The 15911-nt window shown below is 46.9% G+C and overlaps 1 protein-coding gene across 1 annotated transcript; it reads left to right on the top strand.

Moving 5' to 3' along the window:
- The first annotated feature begins 387 nt into the window (after positions 1 to 387).
- On the top strand, positions 388 to 13641 carry SLC9A8 (solute carrier family 9 member A8). The gene is made up of 7 exons (XM_075845175.1): positions 388 to 553; positions 2232 to 2407; positions 2937 to 3017; positions 9614 to 9672; positions 10362 to 10445; positions 11553 to 11654; positions 13383 to 13641. Exons 1-7 carry the CDS (start codon positions 540 to 542, stop codon positions 13419 to 13421), a joined length of 555 nt encoding a protein of 184 aa, XP_075701290.1. The 5' UTR covers positions 388 to 539; the 3' UTR covers positions 13422 to 13641.
- Positions 13642 to 15911: the final 2270 nt, after the last annotated feature.

Raw genomic sequence — 15911 nt, 5'->3', positions numbered from 1 at the left:
CCCCCCCATTACCAGTGACAGGCAGAGGGCCCCCCCATTACCAGTGACAGGCAGAGGGCCCCCCCATTACCAGTGACAGGCAGAGTGTCCCCATTACCAGGCACAGAGACCGCCCCCCATCACCAGTGACAGGCAGAGGGCCCCCCCATTACCAGTGACAGGACGGCCCCCTAGTGACAGGCAGAGGGCCCCCTTATTAGCAGGATTTACCACTATATAACATTATAATCCCGCAGCCGTCACTGCTCCCGATGTTTTTCCTGCCGCAGAGTCGGGGAGCGGTCGCTGCATCCGGGTCACCCCCGGACTTCACAGCCCCTCCCACCAGGATACAAGAAATACAGACAAGGATCTTACACGCTGAGCGGCCCACATCATGGCCACGTCTCTATGGTAACAAGCGACGTCTGCTCACTTCCGGCACCGCAGCTGCAGACAGTGATAGGCCACTTCCACTGCGACCTGTCCGACGTCACTAGGCAGGCGGCGCTCTATTCTCTACTCTATGATTCCCTACACCTTCATAAAGGTGTGCCAACATGGCGGAGATGGAGTAAGTGTTTGGCTTCCTTTTTTTATTGGGTGACCCGGTAGAGGGGTGTACTGCAGCGGCGGGTGTAGCAGGTGGTGGTGGTGGAGCGGAGGAAACCAGTCTGTCACCATTTATCCTGAACTCCCGGCTGGGTGTAGATGTCTTATTGGTCACACGAGGCTGATTTCTCTTTCTAACCCTTGTATAATGCTATGAAGCCTGTCCGCCATGTTTATGAAGCCTCGGGGCGGGGGGCTCCACAGTCACCCCAAATACATTTGACCTAGGACTATGTTGGAATACAGCGATGTCCGCCCGGGTGTAATACGACGGTTCATGTACAGCGCAGAGATGGCGCCCCCCTCGTGTCACGCGTGTAACACCGCCATAGATGTGAAGATGGGGCCCCCAATGACGTGTTACCCGGCGCTCTGCTGCGCCATTATATCGTCTGGTGACGCAGCCGTTGTCACTCGTTATACGCAATAGACTCAAAGATCAGAAAATCGTCTGCGGGAAATGACGTGGTTAATCTCAGCGGCTTTCCTCGTATTACGTCGCGTTCACACAGGCGGTTATTATCTCAGTATTTATCTCAGACATACACAGGGATAACGTGTCCTGAAAGATCCGTCCAGGCCTACGAATACTCACCGGAAAAACCCAAGTGTGGCCCAAGGAGGACGAGTCTCTGAGCGCCATCGTGTGGATTAAATGTGGGGTGGGGAGGGGGTATTACACATGGTGAGGGGCTGTATGAGGAGGTGTATGAGGTGGGGGTATGAGGGGGTATATGGGGGGGTATGAGGTGGGTATATGAGGGGGTGTATGAGGAGGTGTATGAGGTGGGGGTATGAGGGGGTATGAGGTGGGTGTTTTTGGGGGTGTATGATGGGGGTGTATGAGAGGGGTATTGGGGGGTGTATGAGGTGGGTATAAGGAGGGTATGAGGAGGTGTATGAGGGGCTGTATGAGGTGGGTATATGGGTGTGTATGAGGTGGGTATATGGAGGTGTATGAGGAGGGTATATGGGGGTGTATGAGGTGGGTATGAGGAGGGTTTATGAGGTGGGTTTGAGGGGTGTATGAGGAGGTGTATGAGGGGGTGTTTTTGGGAGTGTATGAGGGGCTGTATGATGGGGGTGTATGAGGGGTGGTGTATGAGGGGGTGTATGAGGTGGGTGTATGAGGTGGGGGTATGAGGAGGTGTATGAGGGGGGTGTATGAGGAGGTGTATGAGGTGGGTATATGGGGGTGTATGAGGAGGTGTATGAGGTGGGTATATGGGGGTGTATGAGGGGGGTGTATGAGGGGGGTGTATGAGGGGGTGTATGAGGTGGGTTTGAGGGGGGTATGAGGTGGGTATATGAGGGGGTGTACGAGGAGGTGTATGAGGAGGTGTATGAGGGGGGGTATGAGGAGGTGTATGGGGGGGTATGAGGAGGTGTATGGGGGGGGTATGAGGAGGTGTATGGGGGGGGTATGAGGGGGTGTACGAGGAGGTGTACGAGGAGGTGAATGAGGGGGGTATGAGGAGGTGTATGAGGGGGTGTACGAGGAGGTGTACGAGGAGGTGAATGAGGGGGGTATGAGGGGGAGTATGAGAGGTGTATGAGGGGGGTATGAGGAGGTGTATGGGGGGGGTATGAGGAGGGGTATGAGGGGATGTAACTCTTTGAGTCTGTTCTCTGTACTGTAGGACGAGGAATGACAGTCTTGGAGATGTTAATCGCACACACGTTACCACGCTGGCGATTACGGAGCTGGTGCTGCCCACCCCGGCCCGGCCCATCATCTCTGTGCAGACGGGTGTGCAGGCTCAGCAGGAGGAGCAGTCCAGCGGCATGTCCATCTTCTTCAGTCTCCTGGTCCTGGGTGAGTGGACTCCGCGGGCCGTTACATCACAGTGCGGTCCGGTCAGTCCTGGTCTTGGGGTATGTTCACATGGGGCACATTTGTTACATTCACCTTATTGGACCGGCATTGTGCACGCGCGTCTGGCATGTACGGAATAGAATCTGCGACACATAAACGTAGCTGTGACTAAGAAACCCCAACATTCCCCGTCTCTCGGAGGGGTCCAGGCAGCTGAGGTATGAGAGCTGTTCCACTATAGAGCGGCTGACATGACATGAAGCTTCTTGGTCTCTGAGAGGGCGGGGGAGGGGAATGTTGGCGGTTTCTTACAGATTTGGGTGCAGACGAGCTGGACTCCATGATGTCATCATTGTGCGGTGTTGGGAGCCGATTATTTGGGTGATGACGCTGCCAGGTATAGTGATGACCTGGGTCACATGGGCCCGCAGGGAAGCACATGACATGAGTGACCGGAGCCCGGACTCACCGGTAGGTAAATATAACGGGGTCGGAGGTCTCCCATTAATCCCACTCTCTCTTCTCTCAGCAATCTGCATTATATTGGTTCATCTGCTCATCAAATACAGACTTCACTTCCTGCCGGAGAGCGTCGCTGTGGTCTCGCTGGGTAAGAGTCTAACTGTCTAACTGCATCATCATGAATGTGGGACGGTAGGATGAGAGGGGGTGGAATTCATACCCTATATATACCGTAATGTGTGTAAATTCTCCTATACATTGTATTTACTGAACTCCTGCCCCCCATATATAGTCAGTAATCACTCCTGTATACTGACAACTGCCCCTATATATAGTCAGTAATCACTCCTGTATACTGGACACCTGCCGCATATATATAGTCCGTAATCACTCCTGTATATTGACACCTGCCCCTATATATAGTCAGTAATCACTCCTGTATACTGACACCTGCCCTCTATATATAGTCAGTAATCACTCCTTTATACTGACACCTGCCCCTATATATAGTCAGTAATCACTCCTGTATACTGACACTTGCCCCCTATATATAGTCAGTAATCACTCCTGTATACTGCCACCTGCCCCCTATATATAGTCAGTAATCTCTCCTGTATACTGACACCTGCCCCTATATATAGTCAGTAATCACTTCTGTATACCGACACCTGCCCCTATATATAGTCAGTAATCACTCCTGTATACCGACACCTGCCCCTATATATAGTCAGTAATCACTCCTGTATACTGACACCTGCCCCCTATATATAGTCAGTAATCTCTCCTGTATACTGACACCTGCCCCTATATATAGTCAGTAATCACTCCTGTATACTGACAACTGCCCCTATATATAGTCAGTAATCACTCCTGTATACTGGACACCTGCCCCCTATATATAGTCAGTAATAACTCCTTTATACTGACACCTGCCCCTATATATAGTCAGTAATCACTCCTGTATACTGACACTTGCCCCCTATATATAGTCAGTAATCACTCCTTTATACTGACACCTGCCCCTATATATAGTCAGTAATCACTCCTGTATACTGACACTTGCCCCCTATATATAGTCAGTAATCACTCCTTTATACTGACACCTGCCCCTATATATAGTCAGTAATCACTTCTGTATACTGACACTTGCCCCCTATATATAGTCAGTAATCACTCCTGTATACTGACACCTGCCCCCTATATATTGTCAGTAATCACTCCTGTATACTGACTCCTGCCCCCTATATATAATCAGTAATCACTCCTGTATACTGGACACCTGCCCCCTATATATAGTCAGTAATCACTCCTGTATACTGACACCTGCCCCCTATATATAGTCAGTAATCTCTCCTGTATACTGACACCTGCCCCTATATATAGTCAGTAATCACTCCTGTATACTGACAACTGCCCCTATATATAGTCAGTAATCACTCCTGTATACTGGACACCTGCCGCATATATATAGTCCGTAATCACTCCTGTATACTGGACACCTGCCCCCTATATATAGTCAGTAATCACTCCTGTATACTGACACTTGCCCCCTATATATAGTCAGTAATCACTCCTGTATACTGACACCTGCCCCCTATATATAGTCAGTAATCACTCCTGTATACTGCCCCCTGCCCCCTATATATAGTCAGTAATCACTCCTTTATACTGACACCTGCCCCTATATATAGTCAGTAATCACTTCTGTATACTGACACTTGCCCCCTATATATAGTCAGTATTCACTCCTGTATACTGACACCTGCCCCCTATATATAGTCAGTAATCACTCCTTTATACTGACACCTGCCCCTATATATAGTCAGTAATCACTCCTGTATACTGACACTTGCCCCCTATATATAGTCAGTAATCACTCCTGTATACTGACACCTGCCCCCTATATATTGTCAGTAATCACTCCTGTATACTGACTCCTGCCCCCTATATATAGTCAGTAATCACTCCTGTATACCGACACCTGCCCCTATATATAGTCAGTAATCACTCCTGTATACTGACACCTGCCCCCTATATATAGTCCGTAATCTCTCCTGTATACTGACACCTGCCCCTATATATAGTCAGTAATCACTCCTGTATACTGACAACTGCCCCTATATATAGTCAGTAATCACTCCTGTATACTGGACACCTGCCCCCTATATATAGTCAGTAATCACTCCTTTATACTGACACCTGCCCCTATATATAGTCAGTAATCACTCCTGTATACTGACACTTGCCCCCTATATATAGTCAGTAATCACTCCTTTATACTGACACCTGCCCCTATATATAGTCAGTAATCACTCCTGTATACTGACACTTGCCCCCTATATATAGTCAGTAATCACTCCTGTATACTGACACCTGCCCCCTATATATTGTCAGTAATCACTCCTGTATACTGACTCCTGCCCCCTATATATAGTCAGTAATCACTCCTGTATACTGGACACCTGCCCCCTATATATAGTCAGTAATCACTCCTGTATACTGACACCTGCCCCCTATATATAGTCAGTAATCTCTCCTGTATACTGACACCTGCCCCTATATATAGTCAGTAATCACTCCTGTATACTGACAACTGCCCCTATATATAGTCAGTAATCACTCCTGTATACTGGACACCTGCCGCATATATATAGTCCGTAATCACTCCTGTATATTGACACCTGCCCCTATATATAGTCAGTAATCACTCCTGTATACTGGACACCTGCCCCCTATATATAGTCAGTAATCACTCCTTTATACTGACACCTGCCCCTATATATAGTCAGTAATCACTCCTGTATACTGACACTTGCCCCCTATATATAGTCAGTAATCACTCCTGTATACTGACACCTGCCCCCTATATATAGTCAGTAATCACTCCTGTATACTGACACCTGCCCCCTATATATAGTCAGTAATCACTCCTTTATACTGACACCTGCCCCTATATATAGTCAGTAATCACTTCTGTATACTGACACTTGCCCCCTATATATAGTCAGTATTCACTCCTGTATACTGACACCTGCCCCCTATATATAGTCAGTAATCACTCCTTTATACTGACACCTGCCCCTATATATAGTCAGTAATCACTCCTGTATACTGACACTTGCCCCCTATATATAGTCAGTAATCACTCCTGTATACTGACTCCTGCCCCCTATATATAGTCAGTAATCACTCCTGTATACTGGACACCTGCCCCCTATATATAGTCAGTAATCACTCCTGTATACTGACAACTGCCCCTATATATAGTCAGTAATCACTCCTGTATACGGACTCCTGCCCCCTATATATAGTCAGTAATCACTCCTGTATACTGACACCTGCCCCCCATATATAGTCAGTAATCACTCCTGTATACGGACTCCTGCCCCCTATATATAGTCAGTAATCACTCCTGTATACTGACACCTGCCCCCCATATATAGTCAGTAATCACTCCTGTATACTGACAACTGCCCCTATATATAGTCAGTAATCACTCCTGTATACGGACTCCTGCCCCCTATATATAGTCAGTAATCACTCCTGTATACTGACACCTGCCCCTATATATAGTCAGTAATCACTCCTGTATACTGACTCCTGCCCCCTATATATAGTCAGTAATCACTCCTGTATACCGACACCTGCCCCTATATATAGTCAGTAATCACTCCTTTATACTGACACCTGCCCCTATATATAGTCAGTAATCACTCCTGTATACTGACACCTGCCCCCTATATATATAGTCAGTAATCTCTCCTGTATACTGACACCTGCCCCTATATATAGTCAGTAATCACTCCTGTATACTGACAACTGCCCCTATATATAGTCAGTAATCACTCCTGTATACTGGACACCTGCCGCATATATATAGTCCGTAATCACTCCTGTATATTGACACCTGCCCCTATATATAGTCAGTAATCTCTCCTGTATACTGACACTTGCCCCCTATATATAGTCAGTAATCACTCCTGTATACCGACACCTGCCCCCTATATATAGTCAGTAATCACTCCTGTATACTGACACCTGCCCCCTATATATAGTCCGTAATCACTCCTGTATACTGATACCTGCCCCCTATATATAGTCTGTAATCACTCCTTTATGCTGACACCTGCCCTATATATATAGTCAGTAATCACTCCTGTATACTGACACCTGCCCCCTATATATAGTCAGTAATCACTCCTGTATACTGATACCTGCCCCCTATATATAGTCAGTAATCACTCCTGTATACTGACACCTGCCCCTATATATAGTCCGTAATCACTCCTGTATACTGATACCTGCCCCCTATACTTAGTCAGTAATCACTTCTGTATACTGACACCTGCTCCTATATATAGTCAGTAATCTCCTGTATGCTGACACCTGCCGCTATATATAGTCCGTAATCTCTCTTGTTTGCTGACACCTGCCCCCTATATATAGTCCGTAATCACTCCTGTATACTGACACCTGCCCCATATATAGTCAGTAATCACTGCTGTATACTGACACCTGCCCCATATATAGTCAGTAATCACTCCTGTATACTGACACCTGCCCCATATATAGTCAGTAATCACTGCTGTATACTGACACCTGCCCCTATATATAGTCCGTAATCACTCCTGTATACTGACACCTGCCCCTATATATAGTCTGTAATCACTCCTGTATATTGACACCTGCCCCTATATATAGTCAGTAATCACTCCTGTATACTGACACCTGCCCCAATATATAGTCCGTAATCACTCCTATATAGTGACACCTGCCCCTATATATAGTCAGTAATCACTCCTGTATACTGGACACCTGCCCCCTATATATAGTCTGTAATCACTCCTTTATGCTGACACCTGCCCCTATATATAGTCAGTAATCACTTCTGTATACTGACACCTGCCCCTATATATAGTCAGTAATCACTCCTGTATACTGACACCTGCCCCCTATATATAGTCAGTAATCACTCCTGTATACCGACACCTGCCCCTATATATAGTCAGTAATCACTCCTGTATACTAACACCTGCCCCTATATATAGTCAGTAATCACTCCTGTATACTGACACCTGCCCCTATATATAGTCAGTAATCACTCCTGTATACTGACAAATGCCCCCTATATATAGTCCGTAATCACTCCTGTATACTGACACCTGCCCCCTATATATAGTCCGTAATCACTGCTGTATACTGACACCTGCCCCATATATAGTCAGTAATCACTGCTGTATACTGACACCTGCCCCATATATAGTCAGTAATCACTGCTGTATACTGACACCTGCCCCTATATATAGTCCGTAATCACTCCTGTATATTGACACCTGCCCCTATATATAGTCAGTAATCACTCCTGTATACTGACACCTGCCCCTATATATAGTCAGTAATCACTCCTGTATACTGACACCTGCCCCTATATATAGTCCGTAATCACTCCTGTATAGTGACACCTGCCCCTATATATAGTCAGTAATCACTCCTGTATACTGACACCTGCCCCTATATATAGTCCGTAATCACTCCTGTATAGTGACACCTGCCCCTATATATAGTCAGTAATCACTCCTGTATACTAACACCTGCCCCTATATATAGTCAGTAATCACTCCTGTATACTGACACCTGCCCCTATATATAGTCAGTAATCACTCCTGTATACTGACACCTGCCCCTATATATAGCCAGTAATCACTCCTGTATACTGACAACTGGCCCTATATATAGTCAGTAATCACTCCTGTATACTGGACACCTACCGCATATATATAGTCCGTAATCACTCCTGTATACTGACAAATGCCCCCTATATATAGTCAGTAATCACTCCTGTATACTGACACCTGCCCCATATATATATATATATATATATATATATATATATATATTCAGTAATCGCTCCTGTATACTGGACACCTGCCGCATATATATGTAGTCAGTAATGTCTTCTGTATAAAGTGTATATAGTGGGTATCCTCCTGTATATGGACTGCTTGGTCTCCTGTATATAGTGGGTCTCCTCTGTATATGGACTGCTTGGTCTCCTGTATATAGTGGGTCTCCTCTGTATATGGACTGCTTGGTCTCCTGTATATAGTGGGTCTCCTCTGTATATAGACTGCTTGGTCTCCTGTATATAGTGGGTCTCCTCTGTATATAGACTGCTTGGTCTCCTGTATATAGTGGGTCTCCTCTGTATATAGACTGCTTGGTCTCCTGTATATATGGACTGCTTGGTCTCCTGTATATAGTGGGTCTCCTCTGTATATAGACTGCTTGGTCTCCTGTATATAGTGGGTTTCCTCTGTATATAGACTGCTTGGTCTCCTTTATATAGTGGGTCTCCTATGTATATAGACTGCTTGGTCTCCTGTATATAGTGGGTCTCCTATGTATATGGACTGCTTGGTCTCCTGTATATAGTGGGTCTCCTCTGTATATAGACTGCTTGGTCTCCTGTATATAGTGGGTCTCCTATGTATATGGACTGCTTGGTCTCCTTTATATAGTGGGTTTCCTCTGTATATAGACTGCTTGGTCTCCTGTATATAGTGGGTCTCCTATGGATATGGACTGCTTGGTCTCTTGTATATAGTGTCCGGCTGGCTTGTGTTGGAGCTGCTCGTGTCATGGCCGCCAGCAAGCTCCCTATATCCTGTATACGTGACCCCATAGGTGCTATAGCTGCGCTGTATACTGTCCTTGGCCTCAACTCATTATTCTGTCTGTTTGCAGGAATCTTGATGGGTGCAGTGATCAAAATCATCGAGTCTCAGAAACTGGCGAACTGGAAGGTAATGAGCGACTGAGAGGATGGTCCCGGGGTCAGTCACATAACTGCAGGAGCTCTGTAAATCCTGTACTCCGGTTACATCCAAAGCTGCAGTCACAATTCTTTCCTCTGGGGTGGCAGGACGTTACGTGGCCTCCTCGCTGCCTCTTCAGACCTGTCTCGAACATTGCAGCGTGTTTTGGTTGATCTGGTGTATGAACCAGGGGCTTTATAATATTTAGTGATTTCCCACAATGCAGTGCACGATGTATGATGATCTTGGCCAGTCTGATACAGATGTCTGTCAGCACAGTGGTGGCAGTAAAAGAAGTCATAATAATATTGTGAATGCAGCTTTGGGTGTGACTGGAGAATGTGGTGTAACGTTACCTCAGGGTCTGCTCCTCAGCGTCATCTTCACACACGTTCAGTAAATTGCTGCGTCCCCTGATAAAGCTTGTTGGCAGCCAGTGAAATAATATGGAGCTCACTTTACTGCAGTGCTGGAAAGTCTAGGAACCCGCTGCCTTCATTTAGCTTGATTTCTACTGAGGTCTATGAAAGTTCTTCTTGTCTGGCGATAAAATCATTCATGTGGCCCCGTCCCTGCAGAAAGGTGTGAGCCGTCATCCCATTATAATGTGGACAGTCATGTGGCTGACTCTTTCCTTCACATCCGGGGTTTAGCCGCTCTGCCTTTATTTCACACAGGAGGAGGAGATGTTTCGGCCCAACATGTTTTTTCTGTTGTTGCTGCCGCCCATCATCTTTGAGTCCGGTTACTCATTACATAAGGTAAATGCAGTGAACATGGAGGACCCCTCAGTAAAGGGTCCGTCCCTGCCCCCGCGCTGCTCCGCCCCCTACCACCTACTGCTCCGCCTCCTACCCCCACTGCTCCGCCCCACACTGCTCCCACGCTCCTCTCCCACACTGCTCCCCACGCTGCTCTCCCTTCCTGCCCCGTGCTGCTCTCCCTCCCTGCCCCACGCTGCTCTCCTACGCTGCTCTCCCCCCTGCCCCGCGCTGCTCTCCTACGCTTCTCTCCCCCCTGCACCGCGCTGCTCTCCTGCTCTGCCCCGTGCTGCTCTCCCCCCTGCCTCGCGCTGCTCTCCCCCCTGCCCCGCGCTGCTCTCCTACGCTTCTCTCCCCCCTGCACCGCGCTGCTCTCCTGCTCTCCCCCCTGCACCGCGCTGCTCTCCTGCTCTCCCCCCTGCTCCGTGCTGCTCTCCCCCCTGCCTCGCGCTGCTCTCCCCCCTGCCTCGCGCTGCTCTCCCCCCTGCCTCGCGCTGCTCTCCCCCCTGCCTCGCGCTGCTCTCCCTCCCTGCCCCGCGCTGCTCTCCCTCCCTGCCCCGCGCTGCTCTCCCTCCCTGCCCCGCGCTGCTCTCCCTCCCTGCCCCGCGCTGCTCTCCCTCCCTGCCCCGCGCTGCTCTCCCTCCCTGCCCCGCGCTGCTCTCCCTCCCTGCCCCGCGCTGCTCTCCCTCCCTGCCCCGCGCTGCTCTCCCTCCCTGCCCCGCGCTGCTCTCCCTCCCTGCCCCGCGCTGCTCTCCCTCCCTGCCCCGCGCTGCTCTCCCCCCCGCCCTGCGCTGCTCTCCCCCCCGCCCTGCGCTGCTCTCCCCCCCGCCCCGCGCTGCTCTTCCCCCGCCCTGCCCCGCGCTGCTCTTCCCCCGCCCTGCCCCGCGCCGCTCTTCCCCCGCCCTGCCCCGCGCCGCTCTTCCCCCGCCCTGCCCCGCGCCGCTCTTCCCCCGCCCTGCCCCGCGCCGCTCTTCCCCCGCCCTGCCCCGCGCTGCTCTTCCCCCCTGCCCCGCGCTGCTTTCCCCCCTGCAGTTCTCTGACCTTCTGTCATGCTCCATAGTGATGACGTATAATAGATTTGGCCTTTGTGTCCTCTTTATATTCCAGGGGAACTTCTTCCAGAACATCGGCTCCATTACTCTCTTTTCTGTGTTTGGGACGGTGATCTCAGCCTTCATCGTGGGTGGGGGCATTTTCTTCCTGGGACAGGTGAGTGTCCTTTGTGAACTGCCTGGATTGGATGATGAGACCCCCATGAGTCCTGAGTGCTGCGCTGACGTTCAGGTCTCCCTCTGGCTGTAATGCCCCGGGGTCTCCTCAGCGTCTGTAGATCCCCCATGAAATTGTAAAGCTGCAATATTCAGGTCATGGACACCCAGAACTGTCCCTGATTGGCTCCTGAGATCAGTCCCTGTCGCCTGTTGTGTAATGCTGAGTACAGTACATGGATGTGGTAGGTGTCGCCTGTTGTGTAATGCTGAGTACAGTACATGGATGTGGTAGGTGTCGCCTGTTGTGTAATGCTGTGTACGGTACATGGATGTGGTAGTTGTCGCCTGTTGTGTAATGCTGTGTACAGTACATGGATGTGGTAGGTGTCGCCTGTTGTGTAATGCTGAGTACAGTACATGGATGTGGTAGGTGTCGCCTGTTGTGTAATGCTGTGTACAGTACATGGATGTGGTAGGTGTCGCCTGTTGTGTAATGCTGAGTACAGTACATGGATGTGGTAGGTGTCGCCTGTTGTGTAATGCTGTGTACAGTACATGGATGTGGTAGGTGTCGCCTGTTGTGTAATGCTGTGTACAGTACATGGATGTGGTAGGTGTCTCCTGTTGTGTAATGCTGTGTACAGTACATGGATGTGGTAGATGTCGCCTGTTGTGTAATGCTGTGTACAGTACATGGATGTGGTAGGTGTCGCCTGTTGTGTAATGCTGAGTACAGTACATGGATGTGGTAGGTGTCGCCTGTTGTGTAATGCTGTGTACAGTACATGGATGTGGTAGGTGTCGCCTGTTGTGTAATGCTGAGTACGGTACATGGATGTGGTAGGTGTCGCCTGTTGTGTAATGCTGTGTACGGTACATGGATGTGGTAGGTGTCGCCTGTTGTGTAATGCTGTGTACGGTACATGGATGTGGTAGGTGTCGCCTGTTGTGTAATGCTGTGTACAGTACATGGATGTGGTAGGTGTCGCCTGTTGTGTAATGCTGAGTACAGTACATGGATGTGGTAGGTGTCGCCTGTTGTGTAATGCTGTGTACGGTACATGGATGTGGTAGGTGTCGCCTGTTGTGTAATGCTGTGTACAGTACATGGATGCGGTAGGTGTCTCCTGTTGTGTAATGCTGAGTACAGTACATGGATGTGGTAGGTGTCGCCTGTTGTGTAATGCTGTGTACGGTACATGGATGTGGTAGGTGTCCCCTGTTGTGTAATGCTGTGTACAGTACATGGATGTGGTAGGTGTCTCCTGTTGTGTAATGCTGAGTACAGTACATGGATGTGGTAGGTGTCGCCTGTTGTGTAATGCTGTGTACAGTACATGGATGTGGTAGGTGTCCCCTGTTGTGTAATGCTGTGTACAGTACATGGATGTGGTAGGTGTCTCCTGTTGTGTAATGCTGAGTACAGTACATGGATGCGGTAGATGTCGCCTGTTGTGTAATGCTGTGTACAGTACATGGATGTGGTAGGTGTCGCCTGTTGTGTAATGCTGTGTACAGTACATGGATGTTATAGGTGTCGCCTGTTGTGTAATGCTGTGTACAGTACATGGATGTGGTAGGTGTCCCCTGTTGTGTAATGCTGTGTACAGTACATGGATGTGGTAGATGTCGCCTGTTGTGTAATGCTGTGTACAGTACATGGATGTGGTTGGTCAGATCTGCGTTCTGCCGGCTCATGTTTCTCGGTCTTGTTCTCTCCCGGCAGGCAGACGTTATTTACAAGCTGACCATGACGGACAGGTAGGTGTGATGTCATTATCCACTCTTGTGGCGGTAACATGACATGGGGTGTGGTGCCAGCATACAGCCGTGTTAATGGGATGTGGGGTGTTAAATACACAACTTGTGTGCCAAGGATAAGCTTAGGTGGGTGGTCACGTGGTGACGGTTGTAGTCCTGGTAGGTGCCTGTTAGTGGCTGGACGCCGTATTCACACTGTCAATTACTGAAGAGCTTCAGCCTCTGAAGTGAAAAGGCAATATACATCTACACAACACTACACACTCACAAATATACACACACATATATACATCTACACTACACACTCACAAATATACACACACATATATACATCTACACACTCACAAATATACACACACATATATACATCTACACTACACACTCACAAATATATACACACACACATATATACATCTACACAACACTACACACTCACAAATATACACACACATATATACATCTACACTACACACTCACAAATATACACACACATATATACATCTACACTACACACTCACAAATATACACACACACATATATACATCTACACACTCACAAATATACACACACATATATACCATCTACACACTCACAAATATACACACACATATATACATCTACACTACACACTCACAAATATACACACACTTATATACATCTACACTACACTACACACTCACAAATATACACACACTTATATACATCTACACAACACTACACACTCACAAATATACACACACATTTATACATCTACACAACACTACACACACACAAATATACACACACATATATACATCTACACTACACACCTAAATATACACACACACACAAATATACACACACATTTATACATCTACACAACACTACACACTCACAAATATACACACACATATATACATCTACACTACACACCTGAATATACACACACATATATACATCTACACTACACACTCCTAAATATACACACACATATATACATATACACAACACTACACACACACAAATATACACACACATATATACATCTACACTACACACTCCTAAATATATACACACACATATATACATCTACACTACACACTCACAAATATACACACACATATATACAAGTCCTTCTCAATGAATTAGATCATCAGAAAGTTCATTCATTTCAGGAATTCAGCTCATAAAGTGTCTCTCGTATATTCTATAGATTCATCACACAGAGGGATCCCATATATTCTATAGATTCATCACACACAGGGATCTCATATATTCTATAGATTCATCACACACAGAGGGATCTCATATATTCTATAGATTCATCACACACAGAGGGATCTCATATATTCTATAGATTCATCACACACAGAGGGATCTCATATATTCTATAGATTCATCACACACAGAGGGATCTCGATATTCTGTAGATTCATCACACACAGAGGGATCTCACATATTCTATAGATTCATCACACACAGAGGGATCTCATATTCTATAGATTCATCACACACAGAGGGATCTCATATATTCTATAGATTCATCACACACAGAGGGATCTCATATATTCTATAGATTCACTACACACAGAGGGATCTCATATATTCTATAGATTCATCACACACAGAGGGATCTCATATATTCTATAGATTCAGCACACAGAGGGATCCCATATATTCTATAGATTCATCACACAGAGGGATCTCGTATATTCTATAGATTCATCACACACAGAGGGATCTCATATATTCTATAGATTCATCACACACAGGGATCTCGTATATTCTATAGATTCATCACACACAGAGGGATCCCATATATTCTATAGATTCATCACACACAGAGGGATCCCGTATATTCTATAGATTCATCAATCACACACAGAGGGATCTCGTATATTCTATAGATTCATCACACACAGAGGGATCTCATATATTCTATAGATTCATCACACACAGAGGGATCTCGTATATTCTATAGATTCATCACACACAGAGGGATCTCGTATATTCTATAGATTCATCACACACAGAGGGATCTCGTATATTCTATAGATTCATCACACACAGAGGGATCTCATATATTCTATAGATTCATCACACACAGAGGGATCTCATATATGCTATAGATTCATCACACACAGAGGGATCTCGTATATTCTATAGATTCATCACACACAGAGGGATCTCGTATATTCTATAGATTCATCACACACAGAGGGATCTCATATATTCTATAGATTCATCACACACAGAGGGATCTCATATATGCTATAGATTCATCACACACAGAGGGATCTCACATATTCTATAGATTCATCACACACAGAGGGATCTCATATATTCTATAGATTCATCACACACAGAGGGATCTCATATATTCTATAGATTCATCACACACAGAGGGATCTCATATATGCTATAGATTCATCACACACAGAGGGATCTCATATATGCTATAGATTCATCACACACAGAGGGATCTCATATATTCTATAGATAATCACACACAGAG

This window comes from Rhinoderma darwinii, chromosome 13 (genome assembly GCF_050947455.1).
Source record: "Rhinoderma darwinii isolate aRhiDar2 chromosome 13, aRhiDar2.hap1, whole genome shotgun sequence".
Lineage (NCBI taxonomy): Eukaryota > Metazoa > Chordata > Amphibia > Anura > Rhinodermatidae > Rhinoderma > Rhinoderma darwinii.
The sequence above is the reverse complement of the archived record's forward strand: the minus strand, read 5'-3'. Positions and strand labels throughout refer to the sequence as shown.

Bases quoted from the DNA above. Each gene is read 5' to 3' on its own strand.
- SLC9A8 (XM_075845175.1), top strand. The intron at 3,018-9,613 runs GTAAGAGTCTAA...GTCTGTTTGCAG, and splicing joins CGTCGCTGTGGTCTCGCTGG to GAATCTTGATGGGTGCAGTG. The intron at 10,446-11,552 runs GTAAATGCAGTG...TTTATATTCCAG, and splicing joins CCGGTTACTCATTACATAAG to GGGAACTTCTTCCAGAACAT.